The sequence below is a fragment of the Canis lupus genome, chromosome 31 (assembly GCF_011100685.1).
Source record: "Canis lupus familiaris isolate Mischka breed German Shepherd chromosome 31, alternate assembly UU_Cfam_GSD_1.0, whole genome shotgun sequence".
NCBI classification, from domain to species: Eukaryota; Metazoa; Chordata; class Mammalia; order Carnivora; family Canidae; genus Canis; species Canis lupus.
The window spans coordinates 22806519-22824171 of NC_049252.1; the positions used below are offsets into that span (position 1 = coordinate 22806519).

Below are 17653 nucleotides of genomic sequence, written 5' to 3' on the forward strand. Positions count from 1 at the left end.
GGAGAAGCAGGCTCCATGCAGGGAGCCCGACCTGGGACTTGATCCCGGGACTCCAGGATCACACCCTGGGCTAAAGGCAGCGCTAAACTGCTAGCCACCGGGCTGCCCAACACATCTCACTTTCCTTGACGGAGAGTTTTCAAAAATACCTTTTCACACGTTTTACTTATTCTGTTTACAGAATAATTTTTGTTCTTTATATAGGGTTTGGAAATATAGAGATGAAAATAAAGGGGCATCTGGGTGCCTCAGTGAGTTAAGCATCTCCCTTCGGCTCGGGTTATGATCTCAGGGTCCTGAGATCAAGCCCCCATCGGGCTCCCTGCTCAGCGGGGAGTCTGCTTCTCTCTCTCTCTCCCTCTGCTTCTCCCCTAGCTGGTGCTCTTTCTTTCTCTCTCTCAAATGAATAAATAAAATCTTAAAAATACAATAAAATAAAATAAATCCCTCCAAAATCTAGTTACCTCCCAAATAATAACTGTTTGTATTTGGTATCTCTAGGCTTTATTCTACCAAATAATTTCCAGCAGAGACGTCTACTGTTTTTGGATAGTTAGTGTGCAGTTACCTTTGGAGAAAACACCACGTAGTAACCAGTGCCCTTAGCTCTGCAGGTCAGTTTGCACACATCTCCCAGCAGGACGCCTGCATATTTGGGAACCCATTCCACAAATGTCTTGACTCCTTTTGCGTCAGACTGATACCCATTTTTGGCCTCACACTGCTCGTGACGAAAAGATTTACCTAAAAAACAAACATGTCACGTTATCCCTTTGTCTATTCTGAAACTTAGATATAGTCTTTGTGCATTTAAGTAATTTTAATGAAAAGATGCAAACTCGTTGGATTTTATCCATACACGGGAGTTGAAAGCAACGATTATTTTCTTCCTAACTCTCTAAACACTTAGTTGTTTGTAATAATAGCTTTAAAAAAAATCACTCATGTATTTGTTATTGATTTGCACACTGGTGGAACCGTGAAGTGCAAGATTAATAGGTTATTTCCTCCAGCCTCCTTCATTTATTACTGCTAGAATACAAATTACATGTGGCACACGGTGGTTGCTGACACTTGGGAGCAGCGTACCGTTAGGTGGGCAGGGCGTGACGTTGCAGGAGCGGTAGATGGCCCTCTTCCCTGTGCAGTAGCGACCATTGTTTCTGGGTGCGGGGTTATTGCAGTGGCGATAGGCAAACTGTACTCCTCCCCCACATGAGCGGGAACACTGGCCCCAGGACCCCCAGGATCCCCAGTTGCCATGACTTGATGTCTAAAATGGAAAATGGAAGATATTTTAACTCAGAAAGGAGAAAAATATTCAAAATGTACATTTGGAAATGACTTGCATTCAATGCCATGGTGGAAACCCCATCATAGGTATAAACTTTCGCTGCATTGAACATGGCCACAGATCTTGGACATTCTGGAATTACAGTGCAATTCCAATCCTAAGCGAGTCACCTGTTCTGCTCCCTGCCACTCCCTGGCACTAGGATCTGAATGTCTCACTGGCAGTACTGAGCACAGCAAGAATCACTCCTGGTTTCTCTGGGCCTTCTGATCCCGTACGTTTCTGTTAATAACCACCTGAACCATAGCTAAGTTCTTGGCAGCTCTGATCCTGCATCTTTAACAAAATATATGATGATAAAGATTTTGCATGATGCCTGGCATAGTTGGTTGTATTTACACTTGTCTCCCTCTTTAGCACTGAAGTTCTGCATCCCTTTGTTGACATCACACATCCCACCTGAGCCAGACCCTCCGTCACATGCATAAATGTATCTGACCTGAATTTGGCTTAATGTCTCATTAGACTGGAGTCCTCTGTAGAGAGGGAATGTGACAGATACTGAAGTGCACCCACACCCTATGCACCACATCATGGGCATTCACACCACGTGTGCCCACACCACGGGCATTCACACCACGGGCATTCACACCACGTGCACCCACATTGCACACATTCACACTACATGTGCCCACACCATGGGCATGCACACCACGTGTGCCCACACCACGGGTATTCACACCATGTACACCTACACCACGTGCACCCACACCATGGACATCCATACCACATGTGCCCACACCACGGGCATTCACATGGCAGGGACTAAGGAGCCCTGTTACGACACTCTAGGCCTATCACTCTGGAAACCTTATAGCAGGAAGCTGAGCAGCCCCAAAAGGAAGAATATCATAAACTCCTTGGCTGAAGGACCAGGTGAAGAACTTCTCCTGGCTGCTGTCAGGGTAATCTGAGAACGCATGGTCGTGTGAGCGTCTTGGAAGACGGAGGCATCGTGCATATGTCAGTGCTCTCCTTGGACCTTGGAAAATCAGAGGAGAGCAAGCAAATGCTTTGCTTGGGCCTCTCAAGGAAAACTATTTTAACTAGGAAATCAAGGCTTCTGGTGATAGTAGCCACACATGTCACAGGAATGTACTTCAGATCCTGCCTCTCCAGGCATTGCGTGACAAGAAAATCACTTACTGAATAATATTTTTTCTTGGTTTTGTCCACACACTTGCCCTGCAGGCAGATCCTCCCCTTCCCACATGGTGTCCCTTCCACGGCTGGCAGCTTCTTGGTCAGACACACCATCTGGCCCTGGCGCACCACGGCACACCACAGGCGAGCGCAGACGTCCATCCCGGGGCACACGGAGTACTCGGGCCCAAATGTCAGGTTGCACTGCTGGGTGGCGTCGTACGTCTGTCCCGGGAGCTCTTCGGGTCCCAGAATCTGCTTGCGTGGCAGGTCCAGCAGACAGTTACCTGAAAGAATAACCGAGATGGGCCACGGCTCTGTGTAGAGGTGTCAAAAAACTAAAATCATGGATCTGAAGATGCAGCCCGCCAGCTGGCGTGGGAGCATCGTGCACCCACAGATCTGCAGGCCGACGCCCTGGAGAGGGGAGCCCAAGGGGACAGACACGGGTGCCTCTGCATTCACCAACCCCCTCTCCAGGCTCGTCAATGGGCTGTGTGCTCTGGGGCACCTGTCAGGATGGCAGTGCATGATCAAATACAATTATTTTGTAATAACTACTTGTGAAAATAGCCATTATGCTGAGGGTCTAGGAGAAATTGGGGTGGACCTAGAGGAAATAATAGAATAGACATAACAACAACAACAACAACAAGAGCTGTAGTAGTACCTAAGCATTTACAACTCTAGGAAACAGAGTTTATATATGTACTCTATTTATACTCTTTTCTCCTTTCAGCTTTTCTCTTCCTTATGTGCCCACCCAAGTCCCTGCTCCATTAATTTCATAAATAATAACAAGGCGAGACCTCATTCATTCTTGCACTCAACAAGCATGTGGTCAGCACTTATAATGTTCTAGCAAACATACTAGATATTGGGAAAACACAAAAATGACTCAGATTCATCCTCCCCCGGGGTCTCCCAATACAGTGGAGAAAATAGAAGAAGTATTTCTTCTAGACTTACATGGATTTTAATAAAGACTTCAAGACTTCTTTAATAAAGACTTTAATAAAGTCCTTAAAAGACTTTCTTTTATTCTTCAAACAGAATAAAAGCGCAGAGGGCAAAGAAAAGACATAATCTTTGATAATTTAGGATGAAGCCCATCTTTTAATTCTTCTTTGTTATTTGTTTAGGTCTATTCTTTAATGCAACTAGTAGTTGTTGGGTGCTCAAAGTGTTTTGCACAAATACGTTGGTGTTCTCCTTATCTAGTAATATGGGGGATGTAAAGGTTGGGGGTCAATAGAAGTGGGTACACTCGTGGACAATGCAAATTCAAAAGCTGATACATGCCTTCCCTCCCCTCAAAAGCTTCCCTAATCCCCACCCAGTTTAACACCATGAATTTTCTCTGGGCCCATGGGAGCATGCACATCACCTACCAGCTTCTGCATATTTTGGTTTACTTGGGATTTTGGGATTTGCTAGACAATTATTAATAGTACTAAAAATAACAAATATTTGTTACATATTTACACCGTTCTACTTCATTAAATATATTCACTTATTTAATCATCATAAGAACCCTACGAAACAGCTTCTAATATTTTCCTTATTTTACACATAAGGAAACTGAGAAATGAAAAAATAAGTCACTGAGCCAAAGTCACATAGCTAATAGAGGTTTATGCTCAGAGCCTGCCTTCCTCGTCATAGACATCATACACCATCTCGCCTCTGCTCAGCACGTGGATAGATTCCTTGTTTTATTGCTGACTGGGCAAGCATGTGGGGAGATATTTTAAATAGTGGATATCATGCCTTATGGTAGAAACACCTGGTCCAAAGTCTAATTCTGGCAAAACACTAAGCGGCTGAGTGTTTTTGACCAAATTAGTTAACCTCTCCCTAACTGATTTTCAAGCTCTGTGAAATGTTTCTCTTCTCATTGTCATACTCTAAGGGTAAAAATCACTGAGAGATAAAGGGTGACTAGAAAAATACAAAACAATGACAGTTGATACTATGCTCAACATATTTAAGGATTTTAGATATTTTCGAGTTGTTCTTTTTTACTTAACAAAAGAAAATCACATTTCAATCTGCCTTTCCGCCCAGATATGGAAGAGTCAGCATGTTCTAAGTATACTACAAATGTTTTTACAACTACATTCAAGTTTCTTCAAAGTGAATACCTTAGAATTTGTCAATCTGTGATGGGCGCATTATATGAAAATGAATACAGAGCAGAGTTCCTATTTAATTTCTGAGCCAGAACGTTTGAAGAGGTAAAGCTTCTGAAGGCAAGCCAGAGAAAGCATTAAAAATAAGTATCCAGCCAAAGAGAACTTTGGGAGAAAAACATCGAGTTAAAAGAAAAACATCAGCGTCAAGTCAATAGGAAAGAATGACAGTAAACCCTCACTAAGCTTTGTTTAGAAAATGGTAAGGTTAGGCAATGATAACTCCAAGAGAAGCGTTATCTTCACTGCTACATAAAAAAAGAAGATTGTATAAGCCAGGGAATGCCTGACACATTGCTGATGTTACAAGACTGTCAACAAATCTCTGAGACAGCAAGAATGCTTTCCAATTCTTCAAAAGTGCTGTTTTAAGAAACTTTTATTTTACTAAAAAGCACAGAACCATCAGACTGCGTAACGCAGGATTAGCTGGGAAGTCTTTAACACGTGTGGGCACATGTGGCATGAGTCCACCTCGTTCCTCCTGAGCCAAAATAACTCACCACCTCTTCGTGGACTTGGAGTCACTGACATCTTTCTACCTCACTGGGACATGATGAGCAGAAAGAAGCGTATAATTCAATTTGAAATCAACCTAGAACAAGGAGACTCCAAGATGTGACATCTCTTTTAAAAAGCTTAATACCAAAGTGTAGGTTTTGTTCTGTTTTTCGTTGATTTGAGTATAGCTGACACATGATGTTACATTAGTTTCAGGTCCAAAATGTAAGTTTTAAAAATGAGTAACACATTTGCTTTGCTATTAAAAATGCCAGATCTCAGCTCTATATTTTTCCCTCAGAGATCACCTGGGGATGACTTCATACTTATAATCAAATGATTTATTTCAGAATTGCCATTAATTTATTTTTCCAATGTTCTTACCAGATTTGTTGCTGCATTAGTTCCTGTTTACCCTGAGATATACCCTCTATCAATTGTATCTATATGTTAAGTTATGTCCTTTTGCAATAAAATAGGTACAGACACCTCTACCAAATGGAATGCTTTCCAACATTGTGCTGCGGAACAATAAAAAAAAAAAATCAATCTAGAATCTTGATTCTGAATCTCACGACATAAAACATTCAAAATCTAAGTAATAGAGAACTGGATTTACACTGTCCTTTTTTTTTAATGTTACAGTTTGGGGGAAGATTGAAAGAGGAAATCTGTCAATCTTTCAGTATCGTTTGTATTGAGCTCTAAAGGCAGCCAATCTACCTGCTGACTTTTCCTAATCTGCTTGGCTTTTATTCTCAACCACTTCTTTCTATCTACTCGACATATTTTTCACTTTATCCTAGTCTGAGATCCTATCTGGGCTTTGCTGCCAATATTTTGCCTGTTTGTCCTTTTCCGCACACTGCCAACCTGTTTTTTCTTTCCCCCACTGCTTCCTTCTTTTCTTTTGTTTTAACATTTCCTATGTATAATAATGGGTAGTTTCCAAAAGAAAGACAACAGAAATGTGTCCGTATTGCATATTTGTTTTTACCATCCATGTTCAGTTAAATGCTTGAAGGTAAAAAAATTAAAAAGCAAAAGGCAGTGACTTGTGACAAACAAAAGAAAGAAAGTGGTAATCTCTGCTGGCCACAGAGTATGCTAATGGTGATGGAAGTTATGCCATGCCCCCCCGGGAAACGGAGCAGAAAAATTGTTGGCTTTTTTTGTATCTGATGCCAGCACTGTTTGTCCTTTATTTTAATGATTAATGAAAATTATCAGACCCAAGTTAGTCCTTCTCTATTCTTTTTCATATTGTCTTATCTGTTTCTAACACTATGATTACTTCAGTCCTTTCCAATACATAAGCATGAAACTAGGCATTGGCCTAAATATCCATGGTGTATCAGAGATCAATTGATATTCTTTTTTTTTTTTTTTATCAATTGATATTCTTAATGAAACTCGTCCATTGCAAACTCTCCCCTCTTACTTCCAGGCATATCTCCCTGGCCTGGCAACTCAAAGTTCTTTAACGTCTTCATTTGAATGCCTAACATAAAAGAGAAACCGATGCATTATGGACCAGCTGACAGAGAAAACTTAAGGACATGGAAATGTACAGATCATGGTTGCTGACCAAAAGCAATCCCAAGGGTCTCTTTGTGAAACTGTCACAAGCTCTAAGTGCCCTGCTGAGCAAAGGTAATGCCAAGGAAATTAGATGAAAAAGTCTCCTTTTTAAAAACACAGGTCACCATGTTCTTAAAATATGTCTTATTGGCAGATTCTTTCAAAGAACATGTTTATTGTGTAAATCAAGATATGATCATGATGGACTTTGAATTTTAGGAGTACTACTTTACATACTGAATGTTAAGGTCTTATTTATTACCAGCCTATAGTCTACACCGACAAAGGATTCAGAGAACTGGTTTTCTAACACCATTTTATCTCCAAAGTCCTATGTTTAGTAGACGGCTATAAACTTAGCTCTTTAAACATACCGCATGTTAATATTTCAAAATTGTCTCTAGATTTGCCTTAGCAGTTGGTGCCAAAGGGGTTCTTGAGCTGTGCCTGTTTGGGAGGTGGCCTTTCTCATCACCTGGCACCGGGGACTTAGGGATACAGTGGACACGGCTATCTTTCTTGGCTTCAAGGTTATTAGCATTTGAGAAAGGAAATTCAATAACCTGCTTTCACTGCACAATTTCCCCTGCCGGGGCTTATCTTCAATTCTGGGGCTCACAGACCTTGCCAGCTTGCCTAAAGCTAACTTGTACAAACACTGCAGAATGTCTACAAGTATCTTGGCAAGGCTGGTGGTGGGGTGTTCCCCTGAGACATGGCTTCTCCTTTTCTGAATCACAAATCTGCAGGCATAGTTATTTTAGAGTGTGCACGTTGACTTTTCAACCATAACTGAATTGCTACATAGTGCTTGGAACTAAATCATCAGGAAGCACTCAGTATTAACGAATTTAAATTTGGCAGTGGGAGAGCACTACGAATGTCCAGCTACTTATGGTTAATAGTTTTAAAAACAAATCAAATGATTTGAATTTAGTTGTGCTTTAAGACCTCATTTTTTCTAGCACTGCTGGAGGCGAGAGGGAGACAGATGAGCTATTATCCATAAATGGATTTTCCAGATAAGGAACTCTTTAGGTCCCATCTAAGAATTGCATACATTTTGTGAGAGCATATCCCTAAAAATATCAATGGCTTTTCTCCCTTATATTAGTATCACAATTTCTTGATAATTGCAAATCACTTCTTTCTGAGTATTGATGCGGAAATACAGAGGTACCTTAAGGGATTATGGTGGTGTGATACCGGTTTTTGACCTTTGGGAAAAAGGTGCCAGGCCTCTGAGCTTTTAATGATTTAGGGCTACATTTTACAGCATTTCTGGTTTCTCTATTACTGTAAAATGATATCCCTTCTTGTTCTCAGTCTACCTGTCTAAAGTACCCCTGCCCCAGCCCTCTGCCATGACTATTTCATTGCTTAAAATTGCTATGGCCTCGAAAATTAATACTGAAAAACTGTAGAACCATTTCTATTAACTCTGAATGAATGGGCTCTGGATGGAAATCCAAGTGATATCCTATGAGCGAAGTAAAAGGGCTTTACCATATGGTTTCTTGGTATCAGTCAAGTCTTCTAAGAAAGATGTGTTTGTTTGTTTGTTTGTTTTCCTTTCCTCTAGGACTTTGATGTTCTCTCTGGTTCTCTCCTAAACTCTGAAATTGAAACGTCAGAGCCTCGACCATCTCAAAATCATCTTACTAATTCCCATCACACTTTTACTTAAACTGAGTTATGTCAGTTTTTTGGTGGCAGTGTAAAAGTTACTAAATTGTTTGAATTCACATTTAAATGACAGTGCTTAGAGCATCCCCCTGCTTCAGTATCTGTGTGTGCTGTTTTGAAATGAGCATAACTGAGCTTTGCCACTGTACTATTGCCTTCTTTGGCTCTCTATATTCTAAAATGACTTTATTCATTATAGGCTACTGATAAAATTGGTGTGTGTATGTGTGTGTGTGTGTGTTTTGGTTATAATACAAGACTGTCTAACCAACATATTCAAAAGTGAGAGAGTCGAAGCTTGATGAAATGAGTTAATTAATGAGTAGACTATGAGACTGTGCTGTTCCAAGAATTTCGCTAATTTCCTCAATTTATTTAACATATCCATGGGAAATTCAGATAAGATTTTACCTAGCGCCAGTGAATAAAAGTGAATAAAATCTACATCTACTAACTGTATGTTCTTGGTTGTTATCTGCCATCAGGATCACTGGGATGGACACAGCGAGACGTATAAAATATGTAGATTTGTTGCAAAAGCGTTAAAAATCTAAATGTGGACTCTTTTAAATACTGAAGTCATGTTAAGAAATGAAGACAATACTGAAAGCATATTTACTGCACAAAAAGTAAGATCATGAATTCCACAAACATGAAATAAATGAATCACTCCAAAATTATGGCAATAGGAACAAACTTCTGCACAGCATTGTAATTAGCTGACCTAATACTTGCACAGGAAAAAAAAATTGGTCCCATTTTAGCCATAAGTATTTGCTGCCTTAGCAACTAAATCCATTCATTTAGGGATTCAACGTTTAGCTCAAACTTTTGGAATGTGTAATGTGTGATTCTGAAACAAAATATTAATGTTATTTCATTTTCAGAAAACCTGACAAAAACGCAGCAAAAGCAATATTAAGAGTGGATACTAGGGTTCCACCCAAGAGGGACTTTGTTAGATATTGACTTGATCAATGCGGATAGGCAGATAATTAGGTAAACATTCATTGCAGGACTTTATCAGCATTAAATCAGCACTGTAAACTTAGCTATGCAGAAAATCACCACTTATTATTAGTCTAAAGGGAAAGCCTAATACACTGATTCTTAGTATTTTTTTTCTAAATCTTTGAGCTACTGGGATGTCCTTTCAATGAGCAGAGAACAGTTTGTATTGAGGGAAATTTTAAACCAGGCTAAGCTTGGATTGTTCTCAGGAATAAGATGTTTTATTTTAAAAAGTTTAAAGTAGCTAAAACACCACCACTAACGTGGCAAAACTGTTAGTGAACAGATTTTGCTTGTGAGAGACCAAAATCTGTGAGGCAGAATTTGTTTTTTTTTGTCTGAAAAGAGTTGAATACATCAATTATTTTGACATTACATAGCCAAAGTTCACGATGGCTAGCGCACTAAGATATTATGAAATATCAGGCCATAAACTTTGTGGAACTAGGAAAAACTACTACCACAGGACTCTTTTTGGCTAACTCTAAACTATACGTCATGAGATAACTTTATGGACGATTATTATGATAAAAAATTTCTGTCATATTCAGTTCAACCACCAGTTTTGGAAGAGAGACACATTTTAAGAGGAAAAAAAAAAGGAACGAGAATATGTCCATTTCTATAGTATGAGAAACTTGAACTACATGGTTTCTGTATTTGAACTACTTCAACTCTAACGCATCTATCCTCCTATGCTTCTAGTCGTTTCAAGTCATAGGGATGATAGGAAATTAGCAACATCTTGTTTTGAAGATTACTTAAGGGCCAGAATTTATTATTTCTAGAAACTGTGACTTCTTTGGTATCTTTACATAATTTACAAAACTAATCCTAGATTTATAGAATTTAATAAAGTAGGTTATGCTCTTGGACTCTATCTAGTGGATAAAGCCAAAGATTTTTTCTTGAAGTGCTTAAAGTGTTTCCCCACTATTCAGATTGATTTTCTCTTTCTGTTCTGCTGTTTTCACTCTACTTCCTGGAGAATCTGCTGTCAGGATGAAGCCAGATCCTTCCAGTGAACGCAAATCTAAAGAGCTTCCTTTCCTTGTTTTCCGTTGCCTGTAAAGAGGATCCAACAGAATTGTCACCTACGTTTTAACCACACCCCTATAATAGGCATGTAACAAATAATTCTGAGAGTCATATATTAATAGCAGGGAAACAAGATGTCTGCCAACATTCTCACAGGAAGCTAGTGGTGAAAGACGGAATAAAAGCCAGGCTTTCAGGGCACTGGCTAGGACATTCTGTGTGGTCTCCCACACTGCTTCTCTTTTGAACTTTTCAATTCCAAAGCAAAAAATACCATAGCTATAATGCCACCAAGGACGTTGGCATCATACACCAACAGACACTCCCTCTCTGCTCCTTTTCTGACCCTATCTAAACAACCATCGTCTCAGAGGGCATGGTGGGTTTCATGAGGATGTCATAAAGTAACACTGGTAAGAATCCCCTCTAAGTTTTGTTCTTGAGCCCATGTTGTCTTAAATGACACATACCATGGCCATCATCCAGGAATTCTGTGATGGTGGCTGAAGTACACTTGGACCAGGGCTTGGACGCATCGATGCTGGTCAGGATAGAAGACATTAAGCGTTTATCTTCTGTGGAACCAAAGTTCTCTTCACAGAATTTGGAATCATCATGGGAGAGGCCAAGTAGATGTCCTAAGGCAGAGAAGAGAAGGTGTGCAATAATGAATGATTCTGCATTTCTACATTTCTGTGACAATTACACTAGCACTGGGTTTCCCAGCTCCCTCCCAAATGTACATGAGTTCATTTTAACTGCCTTCTCATGCACAGACTGGGCCCCCCAGGGAAATTAAAGCTGTATGTAGTCAGAACAGTCACTTTCGGTGAACATTTAGGGGAAAACTGAAAAAATTACACTGAGGAGTGGACGTTCCCATAATCCATCTGGATCACACATGCTCAATGACATGGAGAAACAGGCCTTATTTAGAATCCAGAATTTGCAAGGCAACTGTGGAATTATGTCATAGCCCTCACTGCATATTATTTTGATTACTTGTCTAATTTTCCGCCTTTTCTGATCAACCATGAGCCCCATGAGATCAGAGTGCATCTCCTCCATCCACTGTGGAAATGTCTGCATTTAACTCAATGTTCTGCAAGTTGCAAACACTTAATAGATGGTTTTTGAATATCAGTGACTTCTATTTCCTTGGCCGAATTAATAGGTAGCTATCCAAAACATGACCAGGGGAGAAAAGAAAGAGAAGTGAAATTATGAACTTGCAGACCTCAGGCAAAGGTACACTTGCTTTCACCCTTTCAATTATTTATTTAGAAAGTTCTGCATGTTTACTCTTCCCATAAGTAAATGGCATATTGAAGACATGTCTAAAATACCAAGATGCCCATCATGGAATGTTAGAGCTTGAAGAGAAAACAAATGCTAGAAAGATAAGTATTGTTCAAGCTGCTCAGTGAGATGGGTATCTGCAATCCCACATTGCATTGCATGGCTAGTCTACCAAGCTAGGTATCCCAACCATATTCTTATAATCAAAAGTTTTTTATTATATAAGATTAATTTTCACATAGTCTAAGGATAAAATGACATTTTCCAGTAAATAATGGAAATAATTAAATAATTAAATAATTTATTTAATGCTGCTTAAAAAAAAATAGGACGTTAGTTGGTAGAGATTCGAAGCAGCAGACAAGTAGACCCTTGTCGCTTGCTTGGGGTCTTTCTTTCTTTCTTTCTTTCTTTCTTTCTTTCTTTCTTTCTTTCTTTCTTTCTTTCTTTCTTCTTTCTTTTTTCTGTAAAGCTTTATAGAGTCATACACAAAGTATTAAAAAGGGTGTATAAAATACTACAGAAAAGTGATTAATGCATTTTCTTTGGGTTCCTGTATGCCAGAGGCAGGGACTTTGGCCATTCTGCCAAAAAATAAAAAATAAAAAAGTCCAGTATGCAACAGTAAAACCCAACAGAGATGAAATCTTTCATGCCACATTCCAACTACTTTTGGCCAACTTGTTAAATCACCAACACCTCATAACAAAATTGTCCACCGAGCAGCTGCTTGCTGTTGTGGCTGAAATTAAGTGGCTAGGGCTCAGTGACCTTCCAAAGCTCCACATTTTTATGGTATTTATGCAGTTATTTACTTCCATAGCATTTGCCAGCCTAGCAAGTTTTCTGTGGGAAACCCTCCTGCCCTCACGTTTTATTTGCTCAGTAGCGTGAATGTGCATCAGAGTCTGTGAAGTATGTCCCAAATAACATACAAAAAACCGGCAGGAGTTCATCCAATTTTGGGGTGGTATGTTGATTTTTTTCATGCCACCTGCAACTCAGAGAAAACAGAGCCTTTCATCATGCCCCGGTCAAAATGGCTTAAAGTTACCAAGCACCTCTAACACTCGTTGAGAGGGCACTCTGCGCTTCTTGAACTTTTCCATCATAGAATCTTTATCAGCTAACATTGTGGGATTTGTGTGGAAATTTCACACTTAAGTTTTTTTCCCCTGGCATAGAAGAGAGAGAGGGGAAGTGGCCTGAGGTGACCTCTGCCACATAACATTTATTTGAATCCAGGTTTTTATGTCTTAGAAAAACATGTGATTTTGCATTCTATGCCACATAACATTTATTTGAATCCAGGTTTTTATGTTTTAGAAAAGCATGTGATTTTGCATTCTATTTCATAAGATATCCACACTTATTTAATGAAGCAACAGTCTTTTCCTCCAAATGTATCTAAACAAATGGCACTTTCCAGATGAATTTTTTTTATAGCATCCAAGTGATTCTCACTTCATTTGGAGAGTAAATTTCAGATTTCTGATTTAAAATACAGGCTGTGTAGCAAACACCAAATTGGCTTTGAGAAACCTGTCAGAGTACCTCATTTTTTTTCTTTCATACAGAATGGTGAGGCATCTAATTTTTTAAAAAAGATTTCAATTATATAAGCAAAGCCGTTTATTTAAAAATATTTTGGTATCGTTTTATGAATCTTTTGGCATGTGGCTTGGCATAATATTGTGAATTTCATGCTTCCTAAATTTACTAATTTATCAACGTGACTTAATTGCTGCCAAAGATACGTATAAGGAATTTTCGTATGGCAACCAGAAAAGATTGCCATTCTGGGCATGAACAAATCTTAGTTCTACTTCAGTAGGAGCTAAATGAAGATGTGAGTTTTGTGAGATCTGCAAAAGTGAGTCAGGAATGGACTGCTTGAGGGTCAACTGAGAGACAGATTCTTTGGAGGAATGTTTTGTCCTCCATGAAGAAAGTCTGTCAGCTGGCTGGGAGAGGCATGCTCTCTCAAGGACAACAGGAGTCATGGTCAATGTGAAGAACATTTAAGCACCCACAGAAACAGCAGCTGGTTCCAGTAGCTGGAACCAGGGCACAGTGAGAGAGACCCATGTGACTTCCCTTCAGGAGCTGGACAGGAATTAAAATGGAAGATCAATGTGAGAGATGTTTGGATGCTCTTCAGGAGAGACGTGACAGTCATACTAAGGCCTGTGAACAGCAAAAGATGTGGTTATTTTCAAATGTGATCCCCCAACCACTATGCTAAGACACCTAATGTCAGTCTGACATTAGCCCATATCTTTGAGCCCTGAAATGGCAAGATACATATAAAAACACATGCTCTTTTTTTTTTTTAACACATGCTCTTTTAAAAGGATGCTCACATCAGAGAAAACACACCATGATACTAAAAGCTCATTACCAGAAGAATCCAGAATCTAGGAAATTTAAAATATGCTGTAGCTGACAATATAATTCATTTCGAGTTGGTGTTTTGGAAGGTTTAATCAGAATTTATCGTGATGTCACTGATCTCCTAGAACATCTGCCTTTTCCAGGGAGAGTTTGTTCATCAATCACCCACAGAGAAGTTTAAAATTACAGATGTGGATTGGAGGCTAAGCATTTCTCCAATAAGCAGCCTCTGGCAGGATTAGCACAGCTGGGATTTACACAAATGTGTCCCAGAGAAGAAGACAGCACATGAACAATAAAGAATCATTGGAAGAAATGCTTGCAAGCCCTAAACTAATTTTTGTTTTATTGAGATATATCTCACAATGAGTTTTTAGTGCAGTACAGAGCAGAATTGATTGAGGGGTGAAGTCCTTGGAGGGGGGCAGGGTGAAAGAATCAAGAAACCCACAGAGAAAGGCAATTCAGATATTTCTTTCTCAAGTCAATGTAGAAAAGCAGAGTGAAGAGGAGTCATGGCAGTTTTGAAGGTGAGAATTTTTTTAAGATTTTATTTATTTATTTATTTATGAGAGACACAGAAAGAGCTAGAGGCAGAGACACAGGCAGAGGGAGAAGGAGGCTCCATGCAGGGAGCCTGATGCGGGACTCGATCCCAGGACTCCAGGATCACGCCCTGGGCCGAAGGCAGGTGCCAAACCGCCAAGCCACCCAGGGATCCCCGAAGGTAAGAGTTTTGAAGAAGCTAAACCAAGTTCTGGCAGGGAAACCCCTACTGAGAAGAGACAATGCAGATACTAGATTTAAGGCGACAATTCACTGTCAAGAGTTTTAAGTAGAGGCCACAAAGTCTCACTTTAAGGAAGAATTAGTATTTGTATTTGGAGGTATTAGTATTTGTATTTTGTAGACAAGCAAACAATTGAAGAACAGTTTGTTTGCTTTCGCCAAGTAATCTTGTTGACGATGCTATCTTTCTTAGTCAATCTTTAATTCTTGATTGATGGAATTGGAAACCTCTCCCCTCAAATCCTGAGGCAATTAAGGAACAAACACACTTGAGTAGTGGGTGCACTTGTTAATGGCATTGGTATTTATATATGAAATAGGAAAATAAAAGGTATTATAGGAGTGAGAGGGAAGCCCAAAGAATAATGCAACTGTGTAATCCAATGTTTTCGCATGTGATGCAGACCTCAGAACTGTATCTTTGCGTTTTGGAATCATTATTAAAATTCAACATGTAAACTGCAAATGATTTTGGAGAAAATACTAATCTATTCTTAATAGATACTAAACCCTATCACAAATACAACAGTCTTGCTAATGGGTGCCCACGACACAGTGTGACATCAGGAAGGGGTTTATTTGGATTACCTTAAGGAAGTGAATTTCACAGTAAATTATGTCAAAGCAAAGTCTATAGGGTAAGAGTCTGAATTACACTGTTATCTCAGAATTAGCAAATAATCAGTCACTCAGTAATTTCTCAAGTATGATCGAGAAGTTTGTCTTTTTAAAGGCAAATGGGTGACATTTAATTAGGTAAATTTTATCTCTGATATTCACAATATAGACTTAAAAAGTATCTTGCCTCCTGAAATTCACAGATGAATCTGATGTTAGAAAATCTGAGATCCTGTACATCGGGTGAAGACAGGTTACTATAAAGGAAAATGTTGGTCCAACTTCTTATTCAGCTCACGTATCACTGTACAACTAAGGCTGACTTATCACATTAACCTCAGGAAGAAAATTTGCTTGTTTTTCTAAACTTTGGTCTGAAAATTAAACAGAATTTCAAACTCTTGTCTCTTGACCCCAGATTGACCAATGGACAAGGGGACACAGCACCACATCCTAAAAGAAATGTCACAAGAAGCTCCGTAATGTGTTTATTTAAGAAAACCCTGCTCAGATGAAGCATCTGTTTCTTAATGAGGTCATGTTTTTATTTTACCTAATTTTCCAGCTGGGATTATTGAGGTGTAAGAAGGTCTTGCCAGGGGTTGAAGAGTGAGCCAATAGCTCACATGGGATCAGAATCCAGAATCCTTGGAGAGAACCAGGAGCTCCAACAATTGGATCATAATGTCTATTCAAATGCACATCCTTATGTAGAAGGCATAAAGTTCTTAAACTCCCACTTCGAAACATTAAACATAAATGGTAAATGTTGTATCCATTCTATAATTTGGGAGGAAGAAAACTGAATGTTTTTACCTATAACTAGCTACACATCCATATCCTTTTGAATCAAATTTTCAGGATTATCTCCTGGAAAATGAACACGAACAAACCATTACAGGATAGCAACAGGGACGCCAGGGTTGATGCATGCTCAGTGGTTGAGTGTCTGCCTTAGTTAGGCTCAGGTTGTGATCCCAGGGTCCTGGAATCGAGTCCTGTCTCAGGCTTCCTGCAGGAAGCCTGTTTCTCCCTCTGCTATGTCTCTGCCTCTCTCTGTAAGTCTCTCATGAATAAATCCATAAAATCTTAAAAAAAAAAAAAAAAAGGATAGCAATACAATCTTGGGCTTTAGAGCCAGGGGAACTGGGTTCAAATCTTACTCTAGCAGTTTACTAGTTGTTGACCTCAGACAGGTTTAGAAATTTCTTAAAAGATTTATACCTCTGCGTGACAGTTTCTTCCTCTCTTGGGTGACTCACTCAGAGTACTGACCCCTGGGATTTTGTGAGGATTAAATGATATAAGAGATGCGAAGTGCTTAGAAAATCTGTTTGACAAATATCAAAGGCCCAGGGACTGTAAGCTAACTTCACTCTTCTCACCATTATCCTGGCTTTGTTATGCTTTTACTTACAGGTACTCTAATCTCAAGTAGCTTTATTAAATTTTGATACTACTAGACCCCCTCGATTTGGGAGAGAAGGGGGGAAATTTGCTAATCGTTAGAAGGAAAGAAACCATGCATGACATTCATGATAGATTTCTTTTTTATATGACCTTCAACTTGAATTTCCACACATGTGGCAGGCAATCTCTAGGCCTTCTGGAGAGAAATGGAAATTCGGATAGGATGAAAAAAAATACAGAAGTGATACTAAACACTAAATCTCTTAGCGCTGCTGGACGTATAGTAAAGGCCCATTCCCACCTTTCATCTGGGGGCCAAGAAAGACATAGTGTGGCATTGCTCCAGGCTAGATAGAGGAAAAAAAAAAAAAAAAGCCCAGTTCATGTTGATTAAAGCTATAGGTTTGGGGGTAAATACCAAGTTTAATCCTCGTTTCCTTTCACTTCACATCTCAAAGTCAGTCCTGACATCTGACTCTGGGCATCGGCTTCGGTCCATGGTGTTTCTCGGGCCTCCGCAGCTTTTCAAAACACAGCCGTGTTTAATCTAATCATCCATGGGAGCCCAGTCCCACACAGATCAGCACAACCAGAGACCTCCTCTAACCACAGCAAAACACAGGCTGCCATGCTGTTG

At 39.6% G+C, this 17653-nt stretch overlaps 1 protein-coding gene across 1 annotated transcript in view; it reads right to left on the reverse strand.

Moving 5' to 3' along the window:
- The window catches only part of ADAMTS5 (ADAM metallopeptidase with thrombospondin type 1 motif 5), a 47554-nt gene that overhangs the window by 12457 nt on the left and 17444 nt on the right, over window positions 1-17653 (reverse strand). The window contains exons 3-6 of the mRNA XM_038581284.1: window positions 10977-11144; window positions 2501-2784; window positions 1090-1273; window positions 569-744 (exon numbers count right to left, since the gene is read on the reverse strand). Of these exons, the coding sequence (XP_038437212.1) occupies window positions 569-744; window positions 1090-1273; window positions 2501-2784; window positions 10977-11144 (812 nt within the window). The remainder of the gene's footprint in view (window positions 1-568; window positions 745-1089; window positions 1274-2500; window positions 2785-10976; window positions 11145-17653) is intronic.